This window comes from Phaethon lepturus, unplaced genomic scaffold, assembly GCF_000687285.1.
Source record: "Phaethon lepturus isolate BGI_N335 unplaced genomic scaffold, ASM68728v1 scaffold43182, whole genome shotgun sequence".
Lineage (NCBI taxonomy): Eukaryota > Metazoa > Chordata > Aves > Phaethontiformes > Phaethontidae > Phaethon > Phaethon lepturus.
Window position 1 is genome coordinate 1 of NW_010526306.1, and position 22,057 is coordinate 22,057.

Genomic DNA, 22,057 nt, shown 5'->3' on the forward strand with positions numbered 1-22,057 from the left:
TGGAGGCCCCGCGGCAGCAGGAGCTCCCTGCGGCCGGGCGATGCTCCCCCGCGCACCGGCCCAGAACGGTGGCGAACATCCTCCGGGAGCTGGTGGAGAAGCAGCAGCTTTCTGAGGAAACCGTGAGTTTGCTGCAGGCCCAGTTTTCAGGTACTGCTGGGGGCGTTTGTTAAGGCAGAGTGCTTCAGGTTCTGTACTCCCTTGCGTCAGTTTTATGTGTTTGTTTGACTTTGTGATACCGGTAATCCCAGATTGTTGGACTTCTAGGTCCAATGCTATAGCACAAAGGCTTTGCGATTTGTAGGTCCAAAAGCAACAACCAATCCTGCAAAACATTAAAATTTCCCTGAAAAATTCAATTACTTGAGGCTGGCTATAGTGCTTAGGTCAGACCTATAACCAAGACTGTTAGATCAAACCGTGCCATTATTCAGCTGATGGATGACTCAAGAATAGAGTATATTTAACTAGGAAAACCTTGTCTTTTGTGCTGTCCAGGAGTGAGCTCTGTTAACATTGATAATATAACCCAAAGAAGCCATTTCAAATTGCTGAGTCAACTGTAAGTTAATGGCTTCTCTCCTGTTATGTCTATTTTTAAGCAGCTGCATTTAAGATACAGTCTTTACTCAAAGCTGTGGATGACATTAGATAGGAAAAGAGGGGAAAAGATGTGTTGTGGACCTGGCCACTGCCTGGCCCTGGAGAGGTGAGGCACAGTAATAGTGTTACTGAGTTGTACACTTCACACCAGACTTCAGGACCCAGTGGCTCCGGAGGTCTCCCTGTTGCCTTGTATTCTGCAATGTGTTTGTTTTATGCATCCCTCTGTTAAGTTATCAGCTATTTATTTGCTTCATTAAATCTGACCTCCTGTTTTTTTTTTTTAAGCAGATTTGCCTTGTGAGTTGCACAGCTGGAGGCAGATGTCAGAATACTCACCAGAAATGAGGCAATTTGCTTGTATTCTCCACCTCTACCATGTTAAGGCCTATGATTATCTACGGAAGATTTTGCCCCTCCCTCATCCTTACAGCCTGACAAAGCAAGTTTCTATTAATTCATTTATTCTGAATGTGTTTCCAGGTACTCATGTAGAAATAGGTGTAACAGATCTGTCCTGAAAACATTCAGCAGTAGTTTTTCCGTGCTTTGTTTTAGTAACAGAGGTGGAGTGGGAAGCAAATGACAAGAAATACTGATACCCCTCATCTCAGAGATCTGGTAGTTTTCGTGCATGTGGGTCACAGCATGAGAATTACACATTCCTCATATCAACAATTTTAGGATAGTTGTGGAGTTTGCTAAGTATTCACAGAGGAGTACAGGGCCTCAGCTTCTGTAGAGTCTATATGTGTTTTACTGTTCACTGGGGAGGAAGGAGGAATACAAAAAAGCAGAGGTGCTTTACCACACTGGCACATGTGCAGTTTGAGGATGCCCAAGAGACACACACTGTGTCCATGCCAGCCTGTGGGGGTTTCACACAGCTTCCTCCAAAGAATGTTCTCGAAGAAGTGCCAGGAGGTAGTGAACCGAGCATTCTACATGGGCTGCCAAGGCTTTCACATCTTCTAAACTGGATTAAGATGTACAGTGTAGAAAAAGCCAGTTGGGAAGGAGAGCAGCCTGGTGTTGCTGGCCCTCTGCATAGCCTGATTTGCACTTCTGTGTTTGGTTTAGTTTTTTGGGGTTTTTTTGCCTGTTGTCCTGATCTCCTATACATTGGAGAAGCAGGAAGCTGTTTTGTTACTTCCCATCACTAGGGTGTAAGAAAAGAAACTCAGACTGTGTATTGAGAAAGGCAGGGCTGCTTGCTTTATACTCTGGTGTCTTAGCCTGCTCTGCAGCTCTGGACATGGCTGACCATGTTGTAAGTGGTAAAAGGTGCTGACTGTTCTTTCAGTTTTCTCAGAATCAAGTCTCCTGATTGTATCCTCCCTTTTTTTCCAGTTGGCTGTCTAACAATGAGGCTGCTGCAGGCTTCAGCAATGCAATTTTTCTCGACCTTCAGGAAAAGGTGGAGAGAGGGGAACAGGCCTACCGCTACTGTGCCCTGATGGTACAAGAAATGTCCCTACAGAAGCAGCAGGAGTGGGACCCTCAGACCCAGAGCCTGACAGGCTTTGTTGACTTGGGAGCAGGTGTCCTTGATGCTGACGAAGCTCCACTGGCCTCAGAAGCGATAATCCTCATGGCAGTTGGCGTCTCAAGTCCCTGGACAGCTCCACTTGGCTACTTCTTCGTGAACAGTATGACCGGCCACTTACTTGCTCAGCTGCTTCGTCAGACCATCACTAAGCTGAACAACATCAGCATCACAGTGCTGGCTGTGACGTCAGGCACCACCGCTCGTGGTGCTGAGACCGCCAGAGCTCTGGGGATCAGGTTAGATCCTGAAAGGATCCAGTGCACTTTCCAGCATCCACCTGGCTCTGCTCACAGCATCACGTACTTCTTCGACATTTGCCATGCACTCCAGCTGATAAGGAATGCTCTGCAGTGCTTCCGGAAGATTGAGTGTCTCAGTGACACTGTGCAGTGGCAGCATGTGGTGGAGCTGGCAGCTTTACGGGAGCAGAGGGTGTTAGAGCCATGCAGTCCCAAGTCAGGCAGACCTGGCAGTGAGAGTTACCACCTGAAGGTCAACCTTGCCACCATGTTGTTCAGCGAGGGTGTTGCTGATGCGCTGGAACACCTTCAGAAGCTGGGCCTGGCCTCATTCCAGAACTGCAGTGGTACAGTCAGGTTTGTGCGTTTTATGAGCCATCTGTGCGACATATTTCATGGCAGAGGCCCCTACAGAAGGGGACTGAAGGGGCCTTTGCTAGCTGGAAATTACACCAAAATAAGCCAGCTCTTTAATGAGGCCAAGAGCTTCTTCATCACCTTAACAGATTCGATGGGGAGATACATTATTAGGAGCAAACGCAAACTAGGATTTCTGAGTTTCTTGTTCAATGTTGAAAGCCTCAAGTGGCTTTACGTCAACTATGTGTGTCCAGAAGGCACTCCTTCCCACCACATCCTGGCCTCCGCCTTGACCCTTGACCCACTCGAGCTGTTCCTCGGGGCCCTCAAGCAAGCCTGCGGCAGTAGTGGGAGCCCCACTTGCACTGTGTTCCGGGCTGCTTATCACAAACTGCTGGCCAGCTGTAGCCTCGCACCAGTCTCACCACATAGTGGTATCTCTGGCACTATGAGCTCCTTGGACATATCTCTGTCTCGTAGGAGAGATCTGACCCTTGGCAGCATTCGTGCTCAGATTAACCCAGGTTGTGGGAGGACACTGGCAACAGAGTACCCCTGTTGTGCAGGCCTTCTTTTGCATGGCTCTGCACTGAGTAACGCGCTGACAGACCTATCACTGTATGCACAGAGTGTTACTTGTGCTGCAGGCATTGTTGCTGAGCAATTAGCCTCTGACTTGCAATGCGAGGCTTGTCTTGCTTCCCTGTTTGAGTCAGGTGAGAGCAGGCTAAGATGTGGGTCAGTGCTCTACATAAAAAAGTTAGGTGGAGTGAGTCTGCCCTCAGCAAGTGTGTACCACATAACAAGCATTTTGGAACAAGTCCTAAACAGGTATGGCAAAGTAGAAGACTCTAACAAAAACACCAAGCTATGGCATTTGTCTCTAGAACAGAAAGTCTTCCAGGAGCTTCTGGGAGAAAATCCCCTCTTCCCCACCCTCACAAACCATTTATTTGATAGAGAGTTGTGCATCAACAATCACTACACAATCTTAGTAAAGGAAATAACACGATGTTACCTAAACATCAGAATAAACCATGCCAAACACCTGAACTTGGAATACCATTGTGGAAGGCACAGACTGAAGATACTGAAGGGTAAACATTTGTTTCCATCACCACTGGGTAGCTGTCAGTCAAGCCAAACCCATGCAGGGTCATGAGTACTCATTGCTGTTCCAAGGATGGCTGTCCCTTATGAGGCTCAGTAATAGACAGTTCAAGGCAACACATGCAAGGAAATGATGTGGTGTCTTCATATGATTTTGCCAGCAAAACTGGTGTTGATAAGCAGTGATGTGTTGAGCCACTCAGTTTGTCTGAGCAAAGCAAGAAGTTCATCTGATGCTGTGTTCCATCTAGCAATCCTGCAAAGCAGCCACATATTTCATGAGACTCGCATGGCAGATCAGGATGAGCAATGGTTGCTCAGGATGCCTGGGAAAGTGGTAGGGGACACTGCAGAGTGTCCCCTGGAGATGCTGGGTGGCTTAGTGCTGTGAGTACTCTTGCCAAGAGGAAGTTGAGGCATCTTCCATATGGTTGGTGGCATCATGTGTGCTGGTGATTTGATTTCACCAAAGCAGATCTGCTTTAAAAAAGCTGAGGCAAGAAAGGTTGCAGAGCTTTTACTGAAAGAAAATAAAGATGTGAAAAGAAAGTGACACTCAAGTTGTACACGAGTTCTATAATCTCTACTCCATGTCTCATCAAACAGCTAAACAAGCTGTTTCAGTCTAGATCCCCTGGAGGCAGGACTACAAAAATCAAACTGCACCCCTAAAGCCCCATGTTTTACATGTGAGGTAGTGGATGCTAAGCAGAGAGGCTGTTGTCCATGATGGTGGGAGGGCAGTGCTGAGGCTGGGGACAAGCTGTTGTGCCCAGCAGCACCCAGGGGCACTGACACCGTACCCTCTGGGCAGGAACCCCAGGCACCAGCACTGGTGCTGTAGCTGGGCAAGCTTTTCAGGTCCCATTACACATTCCCTTCCTCCCAGAGTTGGCAGGTGTCCTGCAGCCCAAGGCATGAGGCAGTCTCCTTTTCAGATGTTTCCCCTGATTACTTGAATCATAGATTTGATGCCACCAAGTAGGACAGGCTTCTTCAGTCAGTTCATTTCTATGGCAAGTAAGCTGCCTTGGTATGCAGTGCTTTACCTGAAATAGCAAAGTTTCATATAACTGCTGCTCAATGGCTTAGCTTTGCCGTGCAGAACAGCAGTTGCATCCATAGAGATGGAAGGCAACTACTTCTCACAAAACTCTGGCTGTTCAGTTACTTTTGAGCTGCATGTTAGAGATGGTATGAAAATGGTGATCCACCATGTCCCAGGGCAGGAATATTTTCAAGGTGCTATTCTGCCTACCAGTGACTTGATGAAATTGTCCCTGGGTGGTTTGGGTTCTTCCTCCTCCGCTTAGTCCTACTCACAGTGGGAACAGAGCTCCTGCATGCAATTCCTCAACCTCTGAGAGAAGTAGTACGGCAGAACTTCATGTGTTCTCTGCTAGGAGCAGCAAACCAAAGCCTCTAGACTTTTTTTTTCCCCAGTCCAATTACCTACGCAAAAAAACATGTTGAAGCTGTCATTGCCATGGAGCCATTCCAGCAACAAGAGACTCTGCAGGAAACTATTTCCCACCCATATATATGCAATTTTTAGGACAACTGGAAAAATGCTGCTGAAATCCCAGTGGTAGATTGGTTGCGCTCACGTAATGTTGTAAAATTTGCATTGCCTAGACTTCCAGCCCCAATCTGAGCTGAGCCATAGGGAACAGGCACTAACTCACTGTGCATTTTTTTTTGGCTGAACATAAAGCCTGCTGCCAGTTCCTGTTTACATCTGAGGGAGTTTGTCTTGCTCAATTCATACTGAGCCTCCTCCTGAATGGAAAGCTTTTGCACAAAGATGTACAAAAGCTGGGGTGAAGTTGTGAACATGGCAGGCGTGCTGCACACAGGACTTCCCAACCTCAGAATTGCTCATGGGTTTTGTGCAGTCGCTGCCGATCGGTGCACTGAGCCCGAGACCGCTGCACATATAGGCTGACGTCAGGCTCTGTGCATTCCTGTGGCTGGCCTACCCGTACCCATGACCACCACAGTTCACACATCCATTTGTAATTCACTGAAATATTGGTGACTGAGGTTTTCAAGAGATGTTGAGGGAAGTCTTAGAGGGCTTGGTAGGATAATGTTTGAGCAAAAAGCACATTATTAGAAAAAAGTGTGGCAGTTCTCTCATTAACAAAGCTACCCAATATTATAAAAAAGCTTGACAGTTGTTACAGGAACCCTGTACCAATTGCCATTATTTTCCAAAAATACAGACCTGCTGTTGCCCACCAGAGATACTGCTGGCTGTACTCACACTGCAAGAACTGTCAGGTTTCATTGGAATTTTTCATCACTTATAACTCCACACTTGAGACCAAGTGATTTTCTGCACCACTCCTTTTCCCACAGTGTCTTTTGGACACTGCTTTCTCTTCCCAGCAACTCCTTGTTCAGACATTCACCATTTCTGTCTGAAACACCCTCACTCTTGCTAGCATGATGCCCTGCGTAAGGTCCATACAAACCCACCCCTAAGTCACTTTGAGCACCTCATTGCTTCTTTCAGTCCTCTACTGCAGCCTAAAGTAACCAACAGTAAGCTTTCTCTCGGGGCAGCTAGTGTGCTAGGAGTGAAAAGCTCAGTCCAGTAACATCTTCCATTCATTCAGTATCCTAACAATGCTCCTAAGAATCCCTAAGCATTGATCATGTACTATGTTTACCAAGCTGCTAAAGAGAGATGAACGTAGAAATTGGATGCACAAAAATAAAACCAGGTTTTACTTTGCAGAAACAAACCACAAGCTCTCTTAACTGACTTGTATTCCTTAATGCAACTGAGTAATACAGCTTTGCAAGAGCTGCTCACAAACTTCCTCCCCAAGAGACAAACTAAAGACACAAATGCCACAAGAAAACAGTGCCTTGCATGATAACAAACAGTCTAAGGCTCTTGACAAAGCTTTGCCTCAAATTTTTGCCCAGGGTCCTCCATGAGCTCTATGTAGCACCCTGCTGTCCTCAAAGATGCTGCAGAATGGACTTGCACATCTTTCTGCTCAGTCTGAGCCTAACTCTTGTCCAGCCAGTGCGTGTGAAAAAACTATGCTTTCTCATTAAAGAGTTTAAAAGAAATTATCACATGGGCTCAACTACCTGGAGCTGGCTTGGTTGACACATTTGGATCTTTATGAACTGTGCCACAATGTGCCATAAATTGCTATGCGTGGACAGTACACCAGTAACCAAGGGTTTATCTCTGATAGGATTCGATCTCATATTGAAAATCCAAGCCAGTACTTGCATCAGAAGTGGGCCTAGTGTTAATAGATTTATTCTGATATTTCAGTGAAAATCTTCTGTGTATATTTGTCAGTGCTGAAGGAGTAAAAAAAAAAAAAAATTCGTATTTACAGAATAGTATAAATGTTTATTTTTCTTTGTGATTTATCTGACTGTTTTATTTGTACAATATAGAAAAGTGTATTCTTTGAATAGGTCTAGTAAATATAAATTTAATTTTTCTACTTTCAGATGTAAACAGAACTAGAAAATGAACCCTTGCCCCATTCCCAATTATTTTTATCTAACTGGATGAACTTGACTGTAAATCTCGTCCAGCAGTTTGATGCAAATGGCTAAGGAAGTACAAAAACCAATTCACACATTCTACTCCAGGGAGAGAGGAGAGAGGAATCCAAGCTTAATTTTGAGAAAGCTTGTTCAAAACAAAATAGAAGAACTAAGAGCTTTTGATTGCACCTTCAAAGTCTTTACAAGCAAAATATTCTCAAGCAATGCCATCATACATAATTACAACTGTAATCTAAATTTCACAAGTGTTTTTGCACACTGTATATAAATACACATCACAAAAGGTGCAATTTATAGTAAGACATGGAATATATACAAAATTAACATGGATTGAAGTCTAAACAAAAGAAGGCATATTGCAATCTGTTTGAAAAATAACGTAAGTATTACTTTATTCACTTACACTAATTTACATTTATACAAATCTTACTGGACATACTATATTAGGTCACTAGAAGTAAACTGAATATCCGCACTATCTACATGTAAAGTTACTGCACTGATTTTTTTTTTTAGTAAATCCAAGTCCTAATTATGAAAAAAATGGCATTTACTTACATGAGAGGTGGACTCCCTTTTCAAAGATTTACACAAATATACTTGTTATTTATGGTCAGGGAGATGTTAATAGCAGACAGGACCTTCAGAGAGTGACTAGCAGGTCAAACCTTGTCTGCACTGACCACTCACTGGGCCTGCCACCACTGCTGGCCATCTCCCAGGCCCTTCACACCCCCAAGGCATTTCACAGAGGCACCAGAGAAGTGTCAAGGAGAAAGGGCCTTCTGCTCAGTGCACAGGACCGTGGGATGAAGACAGGAGTAGAGGCATCCTCTCATCCTATTGCCGTCACACATGTAGGCACTTAGCTCTGCTGCTGGTTTGTCTAGCTTCTACCTTTCCCCAGCCCGGCCCTGCTAGAAAACTTGGAGGAAGAGCTCTGCTGCATTTCCCTATATTTACAATTTTACATGAGGAATACAAAATCCCTTTTGGAAAAACCTAGCTAGCTCAGGCTGCAGTAAGACAGGTAATAAAAATGTCAGTGATTAAACATGCTTATTGACATCCATGGCAGGTAAGTAACCTACCAGGTTAATTTTGCAAATATGTCCCACTATCAAAAATGTGATCTGAGATTGCCTGTAACAAATACTGAAAAACTGCCCTGCCCAAGTCTATACACAGCTCTAGTTGATTCCCCCTGTCCCCGCTGCTTTGTGTAAAAGAATCCATCTGTCTGTTTTTGTAGCAATCATGATTCCGTGCTAGTGCGCTCTCTGATCACAGCTCTCACAGTCATTCTGAACAACACTAAAAAAAAACCCCTTACACCAAGTAAATTTCCAAAATAGAGAAGCAGTATCCTGAAGACCCACAACCAGGCTGAACATGATCCCTACCTGCATTTGCAAGTTGATTTAGATGCAGATTGTCTCAAGTCCTTATTAAGACAACTATGGTTCCACTGTCTCAAGCGAACTCAGCTTCTCAGACTTAAAACACTTTTCCAGGGTTACAGCTCGATCCTAGAAAACACAATAGACTGCACAGCCTTACTTCCAGTGAGGGATTAGGGTGCTGCAGACCTCTGAAAAAGCAAGCTTCACCTAAGCAACAGCATCCATCTGCTGCACGCTTAGGTAACCCTGTACACTGGGCAGACAGTCCAGCATTGTGGCATGGCTACTCTTCCTCACTTTTGAGAACAGGTCACTGTCTTAGCCTTCCAATTCCAGCTTAAGAAACATCTGAGCTCTCAGCCACATTCCTATCAAAAAACTCCCATTAATTCCATTTGCCTCTAAACGCCTTGGGCCCTGCTCCAGCAAGATTCTCCACCACTTGCCCAATGCTAAGTCCGCAAGCAACCCATCTATTTCACAGTGCTCCATGCACTAAAGAGACATACTGTTTCAGGTGCTAAATACAACTGCTACCTCCCATTTAGATACTCATTTTTACACACTTCCTTTCAGAACTATCTTGAATACACTGATACTTCCTTATTACGGGCCTGTTGCCAAAAGTGTCACCTGGCTGTTGACATCACCCGTGTTTTCCTGTATGCACAAAGTGATGCAACTCCATACACTGTAAATAATATATATTATAATAATTTATATATGCCCTTCAGGCAATTATTCTGGGGGAGAGGGGAGAACACATCTAATTTTTAAGAAACCCAAGGTAAAAGCTGTACATTGGGAAGAAGAATTGACCTTTAGGCATTTTCTTAAGTAGAAGAGGATTTTGCTAAGATTTAAAAGGCTCTACATCTTGTTATAAAAGATCTTCTTGTTTCAGTCTTATGCAAGTCAATTAACAACAAGCACCAAATTAACAAATATTATTAAATCCTCTACACCAAACCAAAGTGTCCCTGTGCCTTAAGTGTTCTGTTCAGTCCGCTTTGTTGTGGCTCATGTGCACGAGTCAGCAGTTCATGGCACAAGGGTCACTTTTTGACTTCCCTGCAGAGTTAATAACTCTCATCAAACAGCGTCCAAACTCTTCCAGGATCATGCGCTCTGCTGCAGCTTTTGACTTGCCCATCTTCTCTGCTTGCTCTGCCTGTGCGAGAAGGCATTCGCAGGTTGCATCAGCTACCTCCTTTGTCACAAACGTAAAGGGCAGCCTGAAACAAAGAAATATCCACTCACTATCAGCAAAAACACACAATGCACCTAATTCCAGGGCTAGGCAACTTTTTAGTACAAGGACTGATGAGATTTCAGCTGCTCCATTGCTTCCAAGAGCCTTTAGACTACCAACAGGGAGTGAATAAGACACAGCTACAGCCAAATGAACTGGTGGGCCATTGTGCTTTGGTGCCTCCCTTCACTGATGTACATTTTGAAATACCCAGGTACATAGAACAATTCTCCAGCTTTTACTATAAGGGCAGCTCAAGGATTACATCTTCCCAGTAAATGGAACACTTGGACGTCATGCTTTCTGTTGCACATAAGCAACTATGAGAAGACAACGCTTAGTTATGTGCTTGAACAGAGCTAAGCTTGGCATACCATAGGTTCCACAGAAAGCATCGTTGTGTGAACAAAAAGCTCCCTTCATCTGAGTGCTCTTGCTTCTACAGCTTACACAGATAACACTCAAAGATGACAGCAACATACCTGTCATACATCAGAAGAAACACGTTAGAAGCAACTGAAATGGGGTGCTGCATTAACTTACTTCCCACCACCACTGCTCAGTGCTGGTGTTGGCCTTGTCAGCAGATCAGAGATCTGGGAAGATAACTTGGTCTTTGCAGCGGTCTGCTGCTGGACCCTAACTTCTGCAGCATCTGCTAAATGCATCAATGTCTTTCGCTCTGGACTTTCTTCAAAATTTTTACAGCCAATGCATTTGCATATGGAAGAACACATGATTTTTGCCTGAAAGAAAACAAAACATGAGAAACCTGTTGCAATCTTGACTCCCTTTATGATAAGCCACAATGAAAACGAGAACGTGTTTTAATCTCTTACCAATTAGCCACTAGAAGAAACCCCCACATAGTAGTTTTATCTCCAAATTTTCACCTCAATCTGAGATGCCTTCCCAGAATGGATACTTGAATCAAAGGCATATCAATGGGTTCCCACTCATCCCTTTCTTCAAACCATTGTTGCTGGTGGAATTTAGATGGTTGAGCTACAAGAGATGTCAGTCTGCCACTGTCTTTACATCTAGACTGATCAGTTAGCTGATGCAACAACAACTTTTGCTTTTTTCTTCCACAGACGTGTTCTATCCCAGAGTGTCTGTGGGATGCTGCTTCAACTCCTCCTACAGATTTGGTGCAGTAGATTTCTTTAGGAAATACTGCTCTTCAGTAAAGGACAAATCCAAGCCTAAGTTCAAAGTTGCTACATGGTTTAAAATTAAACTTAGACCACAGAAGTGATGAATTTTGCCATATACATGGCTTTCTACATGGAAAGTGCTGGAAGAAGAGATAACATTACAGTAATAGAAAATAATAGAAGAGAAAACATTATAGCAATGCAAAGAAGAGACAAAGCAAATCAGAGAAGTTGCAGCACTAAAGGGAAAAAGTCAGTATCTTTAAGATGAGATAATGCTTCGTACCTCATAACATTCACAGTAGTTTTTGAGACATCCCGAGCGTTTACAGTTACAGCCTTTGCTGTGTCTCCGATCCGATTCTCCTTCCTTTCCTTTCCCTATTTTGGGCTTGAAGGCTTCAGGGTTTCTGTCAAGGCAGGCCTGTCAATGCAGACCCAAAGGGTCAGTCACTGCATTCAGGGAGCAGAATTTAGAGGCGCAATAAAAGAACTTAAGCCTTGCACATGTGGGAGGAGATCAGGGCATTATAAACCCACTCTGCCCTGCCCGTAGCTTCAGAAGATACAAGCTAAGTGGCTTTCATCCCAGGGGCCAGGGAAGAGGCTCCTCACCTTTATTGCTTTTTGCCTATCATTTTCATGGTCCAGGTTGTTATAACAATTTGTACAGTTGCAGTTATTGCAGAATTCACCATTTGCAAAACAATCACAATACCTGAAACAGAAGATGCAGAAGGCTTTTGTAAACATGACCATTACAGTGGTATCAGTACTGATGGCAGTACTGATCCCAGTCTAGTGATATACACATGCACAAATAAGGGTAAGGGTCACCCTATGCTCAACTCCACGTGTACAAGGGGTATCAGCCTCATTGCAAGGCCTAAATCCTCTAATGCAGATCTAGTTGCTGCCTGAAGACACAGGTATAGCTCAAGGGTGTCAGTCTGAGCTGATGTTCACATAGCAGAGGTCTCCATCACAGCAAGAGAAGCTAATGAGACTTTTTTCTAGGGTGACTCGTGGGTGACTGACCCACATATTGAGGGCCATCCTGCCACAGCCACCTCACAGCCAGTTCCTGACCCAACCAGTTCAAATGAGCCTTCAGGAGCTCTCATACAGCTTTAACAAAAAGACAAACAATTCGAGTGCCAATCAACAGGCAAACTGAGTAACACAGCAAGGAGCCTTTTTTTGTTAAGTTTTGCCCATAAGCTGTTTGCAGCTGTGAACTGAGGCAGAGTTCACCAAAGCAGGGATGGAAGAACAAAAAAGGAATAACAAGTGCTACACCTCAGGCTTTGAAGCACAGGTAACTAGGGAAATGATCTGAATGAGGATAAAGCTGTAGTTACCAGAGACTTTAAAGGGAAAAGTATGTGAATAAAAAGCAGCAAAACATTGACAGGAAAAGCCAATCACATTGTCATGCCTCTTATGTACCTCTGCTACCTCCTACCAAAAAGCAAGATCTCACCATCCCACCGATCTGATACATGGAAGCACCACATTTACTCCCAGCTCAAACGTGGCTTTGGGCCACAACAAACTCTGGCATGTTTCAGTGCTTCCAGTACCACCTCCAGCTATAGCTGATGGAAACTGCTGATCCTCCTCAGTTGCTTTTCACATCCTGCTGGGAGCATATGTTCATTTTTAGGAGCCTAAACCCCTTGCAAAACTGGCTTCCTGTGGCTTGCCCAGGGTAACACTACAAGAACCAGATTAGGGTTGCCCTGGAGTCCACTACAACCTTTCACTTGGTTGAATTGCATTTTGGTGATTTTTAGCATCCTGAATTGTGCCAGGGATAAACTACATAAAAAATCTTTTACAACCTGTAATAGTTCTTCCTTCTGTCCTGTTTAAAATTCAGTAATGGAATGGTCCTGGTTTCTAAAACAAACAGTGCCAGCATCAACCCAGAGCATCAGTGAGCAAATAACTTCTCCGAGTTCTCTTCTTTGTAGAATAGGCTATGTCCCTACCTTCAACATTCATTTGGGAAAAAGCAGCTCTCCTTCCAGATGGGAAAAAGTTTTACTAGGGAGACGGCACCTTTGCCAGAGTGAATTAGCCATTTGCTCTGCACCAATGTCCAGTCACTTAAAGATATAACTACAATAATTTACAACAAAAGTTTGTTTCCAAACAGCATTCTAAAGGTGCAAAGCATCATCAGCAATGCCATTATTCTCCCGGAATTTCTAGAGCATTCAGATGCCAAAGACTAAAGTAAGTTGAAAACCCTAAGCATTGAACACATATTTGGCATGTATGTTCATACAGTCAGTCATGTATTTTGTAAAACATCTGAAAACACAGCTACACATCTTTGCATTTACTATGTCTTCAGTGCAACAGAATTTTGAGATTAGGAAGCACAGGGCATACCTCACAGAGGTGGGGTGCATTACACAAAAAGAAATACAAGCTGAAAAGTTTAAACACACTTCTTAACTTGGGTTCAGATACTGTTGCATCATTTTCCCTTTGATGTAGGGGCACACCCATCAAATTTCACACACCACCAATTTCCTCTTCTAGGATTCAGGGAACCACAGATTAGTTTCAGTATCTCTTCCTGTTACTGTCCCAAAAACCTGTAAACTGTCTTTGCCTCAAGTTACGGAAACTTAGCATCTCCTCACCTTAAAATGCTTACTGAATGGAATAGCAAAATATCTCATGAGGATGAGCAAGACTCAGACCTAATAGTGAAGAATCACTTGTCTGTTCAGTCATTTAAGAAAAGATACAGAACCAAATTTTTCTGAAGTACTTGATACAGCATGGTAGTACTGATGCACTTCACCAAAGTATAGTAGATACCCACTGATGATGCCATAGCATGTCTTTTCACTCATAGCAACAACACCACAACTACAGCTGCTGAATGGAATTGGCTCCACCACGCAACAAGGCTGCCAAGTTAGAAATTTCTAAAATGTTAGGGTCCATATAGGTCACAGGAGCTGCAAAATTACACAGGCACTGCAACATCTCCACCAATATCAACAGCAACCTTAAATTATGTCTAGATGACATAATATTTCTGACATATTTAAAAGCATTATATTCTGATACTTGACATAAATTTGTGGTGTAAAAAATAAGGCTTAAAAAAACAGACAAAACCAAGCTGTACTTACAATTTCAAACATAGAGACTTAGTACAATTGCAAGGCTTCCTTGGGCGGTTTGCAGATTCAGAAGAAATTATTCTGTGGGAGGAAAAAGTGCAGTTATATACATGCACACTGTTTTATCAGTTTCTTCCTATTTTAAATTCAAGTAAATAGCTCATAATAAAAATTAAAAAAAAAAAAAATCTTTATATTCCCCTTCCATTAGGTTTTTGGCTGACTGCATTTAAGTAACCATTATATATAGTGTCTTTATATAGTGCCTTTTCAACCCAGAAAGAGCTGGTTTATTTGCTGCAAATCTGGTTGCTTGCCTGAAGTAGAAATGAGGCTTAAAGCTAGAGGAAGCCTCATAACTGAAAAGTGGAATCAGGGAAAACTTCCCCAGAACCTGTGCAGAGGGACTAGATGCAATGAAGGTTCATGCAACATGATTGTGCCTTTCCTTTTGTTCTAGCTGAAATTAAAAAAGAAAGCTCTGGAATAATGGGAAAGCATGCCAAAACACGGTATTCAGTTTATAGATACATTTTATATCAGACAGTCTTTAACTGCTCTTAAAACTCAGATTTTGTGTTACTAATCGCCTTTGATGAGATTCGTTCCATCCCTATCCAGCAATTTCTGCATGTAATACCAGGAAGATTAAAGCAAACCCATTTGTTTGAATAGCTGCATCTGGATTTGGGATTAGTTTGCATCTGTTAAGGCTGCAGCAACAAAAAGCATCCTGGCATTTACAATTTCCAGCAAACAATAACACAGAAGAACTGTGCAAAACAGCTAAGCCTGCTGGATTGGCAAAGGGAAAGTAATACATGTGTTAGCCATTATTTTCATCCTTCAAGGAAAAATACAAGACTGAAAAAAAACCCCAAAGCCTCCTATCAGGATCCATTTTGGGCTTTAGTCCCATTTTGCTGTTTGGCTGGATTTTTGCATGGGCTAAGCATCTAGCTCCGATATTGTCCAGCACCTCTTTCCAGCAATGCTGAGAAATAATGGAGGCCTGCAGCTCCCAGCTGCTGATGCAAAATGAAGAATGAGCAACAAGGAGCTTTCAGGTTAACTTTCTATTACATGAGTTCAAAAACAGAAAGGAAAACACAGCTTTGATCAAGAGACCAGCTCAATTGTCAGACAGATCCATGGGTTTTAGCCAGAGGTAATTACCACACCACAGTATACTTGATTTTCTTGGAAAATCCCCCAAATCAAACCCCAACACCTCAGCTCCTACCCTTCCTTATAATGGGACTGAAAGAAGACGCTCATTCATAAGCTCGTTCAGACTGTTTGGTTTGGGTTTTTTTGGTTTGGTTTTTTTTTGGTGGTGGTGGTTCTTTCCCCCACCGCAAAACACTCACCCATTGAATGGTAGCCGTGCTTGGGACTGGGTACTAGATGTCCCTGTAAAGCCAGTGTTGCTTGCTATAGATACATATGATGATTGTTGTAGCTAACAAAACAAAAAGGTTAACTCATAAAATATAGTATACACAAGAGGATGTGTAGCTAGTCTTTTAATTAGCTTTCAAGATATTGTTATAAGAATAATACGTTTGTAAGCACAGTTTTAGGCATTTGTAGACAAGGCAGCAACCTCCTGCCTCCATACTTAGCATAAAAACGTTATTTTAGATTACATTTTTGTTCTCTATTAGCATCTACAGACATACAGAAAACACAGAGATTACACGCAGAAATATTCAGACTACAAACAGTTCCAGCTCCTAAAAACATGCTCATTTCCCCCCTTCTTTTCCTAAGCAATCCTGTCCCGAATAGAGCAGGATCACTTCCTGCACAAATTACTTTAGTAGCTTCCTTAATATACAAGCCAGCTATTACGGAATTAAATAAAAGCAAGTAAAATGATTTACATTCCAACTTCTCTGTATACCTGGACCCACAGCGTATGTTTTCACATTAAAAAAACAAAACCTCATCAGAATCTGCCAAATGACACTGTTTTGGGCTACCTTCTTTTGTATTACCTACACACAGCCATTTTCTCCTGTTCGCACAGGTTCTGAAGACAGATTGGCATATAACAAGATATGGACCTACTGTGCCAGGTCAAAGGGGACAGATTGTGTCTGGAACACAGAACCTCTGAGGAAAGGTCCAATAAACAGTATTATTTAGTTTAAGGTAAGATTTGTGGAACTGGACTGGAAGGACACAGTTAAGAGTCTTCAGGGTCAAACTGCAGCTGTGACAAAACCAGAAGGGAACCAGAAATGAGGTTGGTACCAGTCATGCCATGAGCTGACAGACTTGTTTATACAGACTGGTTGGTCAGCCTTCAGGAGAACTTTTAATTTATTCTCCTTTTCATTCTGAATATTAGTCAGGTCTTGGAAAAGAGCAAAAAAATAATCCCTAGACCTGGGTTGGTATGACCAGTACCGCCTGCTGTTGACCCCTGGTAACATGGTCAGCATAACTAATACCATTTTATAATGCAAGCAGCTATTCTGTGTGACTGAGCAGTTCACATATTCATTCCATTTCCCCTCATTATCAGGCCTTGAAGGTCCTGTGAACCAAGTAGACAAACCAAACATATTTCTTCTTTCCTTCGCTACTGGTCGCGAGATTCCTGGGCACCAGGCCGATTATTCCCTTCCTTACTGCCCGTGAAGGTCTCAGGCACCCAGACAACCAGGTGGTGGTGATGACCCTGTCACAGAACAGGGAAGCGTAACAGTACACAGAGTACTGTCTATAAAACCAAGCAGTTACAAGTCTTAAGTGAGGAACTTGGACCGAAACTGCTGCTGGACAGTAAGACCTGTGACCTGTGCCGGTGACCAGACACGCCTCCACTGCCATCTGCTTCTGAGGATTGAGTGACTCATTCTTTTATATGATTTTTGAGTCTAGATTATGATTGTTATACTGGTAAAGCAGATCACATATGAAATCTGACCCGATCTGCAGAGGATCTAGGTGATGAGAAATTGTAAGTTAAAGTCTAGGTGATTAGAAATAAGTTGTATTATAAATTCTGTACTATGCTACTTAAAAAATTGTACTACACTGATTCTGCTTATAGAAATCCTGTGCTATGCTAAATTTTATGCTATGCTAATCAAAAAATCCTGTTAATAAAGCTTTAATTGTAACCATGATTTAGTGCCGTCATCATTCCACAAAGGATCCCTAAAAGAAACTGTCTCCTTAGTGTGAGGTGACAGTTGGGGAGCAAAAACCTTTAAGAGGAAGGCAGTATGTTCCACAACAGCACTATTTCCTTATTTATCTCTGGGTTAACACCATACCTGTGTGACATACTGAGCTGGAAGGACTGCATACCCAACATTTCCTGTGCCAGGTGCTGGTGCCAGTACAGTGCCAGGCGGGAGGTTGGTGAGGTTGGGCTGTATCTGTGGTAATGGAGTGGCTGGCATAATAAGTCTTTGTTGGGGCTGACTAGTAGTAACTATCTGGGAAGTTGGGTTGATTGGTTTGGGCACCACCTGCAGAGAAAAGGTCTTTATGAAATCACTGTTTTGCTGATTCAGAATGCACTTTTATTAACAGAACATTTCATTATAGTGCTGAAACTGGACTTTTTTTCCATCTGGACAAAGTAAGTCAGGAACATGCCTTTACATCAAGCCTACCTGTTTCACAGTCTGTGCTGGCACTATGGGAACAGACATCCGCACCGGGGTTGCATTCACCACTACTGGCTTTGCTAGTATCAAGAAACAACATCACATTAATGCACATTATTCACTCAATATCCGCAGTTCAGTCCTCCAGACTTTCACATGCGCATAACACAAAGATACTTAATACTGTAGCTATGTACTGAGATTAACTGACCAAACTCAGGGCATATAACACTTCTGTCTAAAGAACACCTTTGTAAACAGGTATTTGGTGCAAGAGTGCATGCACATGTTTCACATCAATGGCTTAAAAACCAGCTTGGGTGCAGAGCTCCTCTGGACACTGGGTTTCCCTTGGCAAGAGGAGAATACAAAAACCACAGCTTGGCTTGAAATCTTTTATTCCACCACAGCTCCGGAAAGCATAGACAGAAAGCAGCAGAAACATCTGGCACTTCAGAAGCATTTTACATGGAAGGATCTTTATGTTGCAGGAGTTTTGGCAATATGATGTGGGCTGTCCTGGCTTCACACTTTTCATATAGAGGATCTCAGACTTGCCATGAGTCACCCATAAAGCTAGTAAACTAGGGAAAAGCAACCTAAAATGCTCCAAGGATTCAGGCCCAACTACAGAGCAATTTGACACAGAGAAACATTTCCACATACAAACACATTTCTACTACTACAAAACAGTAGAAGAAATTTATAGGAGTCCACCACAATCTGGCAGTCTTGATAGATCTCTATTATGTACTCATTTTAATCCTTACAAAACAAGAAAAAAACCAGGAAAAAAACCTTACTTCAGACAATACCTTAACACTAGCACTTACCCTGTTGAAGAGGCTGTGTACTTGTACTGGAATTTTGACTGGCCGATTGGGTTGAACTATTGGCTGTTGTGGCAGTAACAAGTCTGACATAATGGAACTTGCTTCCAGGTACCTGAATCTGCTGAACATTGGGTGCAGTTGCCAAGGGAATAATTGTCTTAAATTGAGATGTACCCACTCCTCCTACAGTAATGGTTTGCACTGCTGATTTCACAGCCTGTTAAGCCAACACAGACAACATAAAGTTATTTGTACAAAGGCAGAAAGAACATGAGCATGTTTAGATGCTAAGAGATTAAATGCCTCTCAATAGCTCAGAGCAAACTCAGTTCCATTTTCAATGCTCTACACAAAACACCAGAGTAAACCAATATTTAGATGAGTAGGGTGACTCAGTCCACCTCCCCAGATACAATGTCTGCCAAAACCACTTCAGGTGACTACAGAGTACATTGCTGTTTGCATTCAAAAATCAAGCAATGAACAAACTTAGAAATATTCCTAATAAAAACACATGGTAAGAACTTGCATAACTATTCACGCTGGACCGTGGCATGATTTGTCTCTGTGTGCACAGAGTGTGTCCTGTTAAGACAATTTGTAATTAATACACAGAAATCACTGTGCAACCCTTGAGAAGGAAATGGAACAGAGTCCATAAACTGGTTGCTGAAGACATAAGAGGGCACAAGCTGAGAAATGAAAGAAGTAAGAACAATGAAGAGCAACAAAACAAATTTATTGAGAAAAAAAAGCAAAAAGGAGAAAGAAAGGGAGTTTGGCAGACTTGTGCTACCTCACAGCTGGAATAACAGTACATCTGGAATTTGCAAGACTTCATCTTTCCAATTTCTCTGAAACTACAAACTGATAACAAGCAAGTGTTTATTTTATTTAGACATAAGTCTACCAGTTTGATAAAAGTCTCTTTTTCCAGCCTTGCTGACAACCTCAACCCATGGTTTATTCCTCCCTTTTTTCCTTCCATCTAACTTGTTTTGAAGATCAGCTTTTTATTCTCAGTATCTTTTACTATCAATATTAAACGTATCATTGTCCTTGACATTAAGTTTTAGTATTAAATTTGGTTGATAGCATCATGTGACTACTTATAAGAACATTTTCCCAGCTCCCCAGCTTTCAGTAACTACACAAATGAAACCTCAATTTGCATGTATTTCACTAGAAACATAAGCCCAGCCTTTTAAAAGAAGGTGTTTTTCTTGGAATTCCTTTTTTTTTTTTAATTATACTGAAACCTCAACAACCTAGAGCAATTCAAAATAAGCACTATCTGCAAGCACAGTCACAGCCTAAGTGTTATCACAGGGGACCAGCATGGGCAAAGTTCCCACTAGCACACAAATTAGTGGCTGCCATCCAAGGACAACTGGGAAAGTTGTAAGATTCAAGTGACAGTTCTTCTAAGGGCATGTTCTTGAGAGCCCAGTAAAGACAGGTGGAACCCCTGTGTTGTGTCAAAGAGCTTTGGAGCAGCACTCTGTATGAATACCACACAGCCATCTCTGTTTTGTCACTTCTGGTGACTGCATTAGAGTGACTTAACCTTTTAACAACTGTTTTAAAAAGACAATTTTGCCAGTTTTACTGTGGAAAAAAGAACTAATCATCCTGGTGTCCGTGTCCCCATATCAGCATTCTAATTATCACCTGTATTGGTAAGACGAGACTGAAAAAATCTGTTTGAGTCTCTGGTCTCGTGCTATACATGCAACTGTGTCCAGTTCCTGCTATACCCACTCTGGTTATTTACACTCATATGCATTCCTTTATGTTTACCAAAACAGGAATACAGACATTAAGATAGAAAAAGATTCACCTAAGATTACAAAAGAAAAGAGTAAGAACTGTTGTTTGTAAGAAAAGTCAGTTTTGTCTTGTCATTCATTAATGCAAATTAATTTTTCAAAGCTATTATGGAAAACCCTGATATTTTTGTAGAAATGAGACACAGAAAATTAATAATTTCTAATTCTGTAGGTCTCAGACTATGGTGTCTTTCTTACGCAGACCTCTACCACAACAATGTGAACTCCATTGTTGCAAACCTCAGAAACACCTGAAAAGCAGCCCTAGTCAGCAGCATAGAAACACTGGTAGAAGAGAGAGAACCACCCAAAGAACTCTTCTGTGTGTCATAGGGAGCCTTTCAGATGACTTGGGATATTCAGCATACAGAGACAAGAACTTGCACCAAAGTGGGGCTTTCCAGGCTGGAAAGCTGCTTCCTAACAGCATGCCCTTGTACAGGCTTGCAATGGTTTGTGCCCCTCGATTGAAGAAGCACGTGCTCCTCAGAGCAATGCTTTTGCCAATTCTTAAGAAAACACCCTTACAAGAATACCTGGGGACTGACCACTGCCAATTTGCGCTTTAACACTCCAGTTCCCCGCAAGCAATAAGACAGAGACACACCAGAAAACAAAGGAAAGTCAGTCTGTACCTGGGCGGTTGTGTGGTTGACTATAGCCTTCCCAGGGGAGGAGGGCGCTGACTGCTGCACTGTGAGGATCTGCTGTCCTAAAGCTACATTCAGTGGGACACCCACCGTCTTCTGGGGGGAGCTGGGAGGCTGGGAGGCCACTGACACCACTGTTAGCTGCTTGGCAAAACAAAGAAGCAGTTCAAATCTCTGCGCAGGATACAAGACCCTGTACATATACATTCCTCTCCTCAGGAAAGTACAGTTCTCCACCAGTACAAAGAGTTCCTTCTGTGAACAAGGATGCTGTATTTAATCACAACTCATGTGGGTCTGACTGTGCAACAGTGCACACAGACACATTAGAAACTTCAAGGCATTGCTGGTTTCCAGCACCAAAAGGCCCCTGCAGAAACCTAGCACTGCTTCTGTTTTTTTGCTTTGGGGTTTTTTTGGGTGGATTTTTTTTTTTTTCTTTTTTGGAAACTAGCCCATTGAAGCCTGAGTATTGTCAGGATGGATTTTCCGAAAAACAGCTTTATAATTGGTACCATGACTATTTCATCATAAATGGAAATTTTAAAAGAAACATGGTGGGGGAACAGATGACAGGCACAATCTCACCTTACACTACTGATTCAGCCAAAGAATAAGAACATCAGTATTTTCAAATCTACTTTCCAGGTTCCTATAGAGATCCAGTCTTCTGACTGCATTTCTGCAGTGTTTGAATACTGTATTCTATATAGCCACATCCCTTCCAAGGTTGGTTTTCTAGTTTTTG

General features: G+C 42.6%; 2 protein-coding genes across 4 annotated transcripts in view; one reads left to right on the top strand and one right to left on the bottom strand.

The window, feature by feature from the left end:
- Positions 1–64: 64 nt before the first annotated feature.
- Positions 65–4,782, top strand: THAP9 (THAP domain containing 9; the record flags this gene model as incomplete). The annotated part of the gene is made up of 4 exons (XM_010283027.1): positions 65–150; positions 895–1,045; positions 1,954–3,467; positions 4,751–4,782. Coding segments are annotated over 4 exons (1,783 nt in total), but the record flags the coding sequence as incomplete, so codon positions are not given.
- A 4,903-nt stretch (positions 4,783–9,685) lies between these two features.
- The window catches only part of LIN54 (lin-54 DREAM MuvB core complex component), a 28,536-nt gene continuing 16,164 nt past the window's right edge, over positions 9,686–22,057 (bottom strand). For all 3 annotated transcript variants that reach the window (XM_010283025.1, XM_010283024.1, XM_010283026.1), the window contains 9 exons: positions 18,831–19,047; positions 18,004–18,077; positions 17,659–17,856; positions 15,739–15,830; positions 14,378–14,449; positions 11,835–11,937; positions 11,506–11,643; positions 10,606–10,808; positions 9,686–10,045 (listed from right to left, as the gene is read on the bottom strand). In XM_010283025.1, the coding sequence (XP_010281327.1) occupies positions 9,844–10,045; positions 10,606–10,808; positions 11,506–11,643; positions 11,835–11,937; positions 14,378–14,449; positions 15,739–15,830; positions 17,659–17,856; positions 18,004–18,077; positions 18,831–19,047 (1,299 nt within the window). In that variant the 3' untranslated portion in view covers positions 9,686–9,843. The remainder of the gene's footprint in view (positions 10,046–10,605; positions 10,809–11,505; positions 11,644–11,834; positions 11,938–14,377; positions 14,450–15,738; positions 15,831–17,658; positions 17,857–18,003; positions 18,078–18,830; positions 19,048–22,057) is intronic.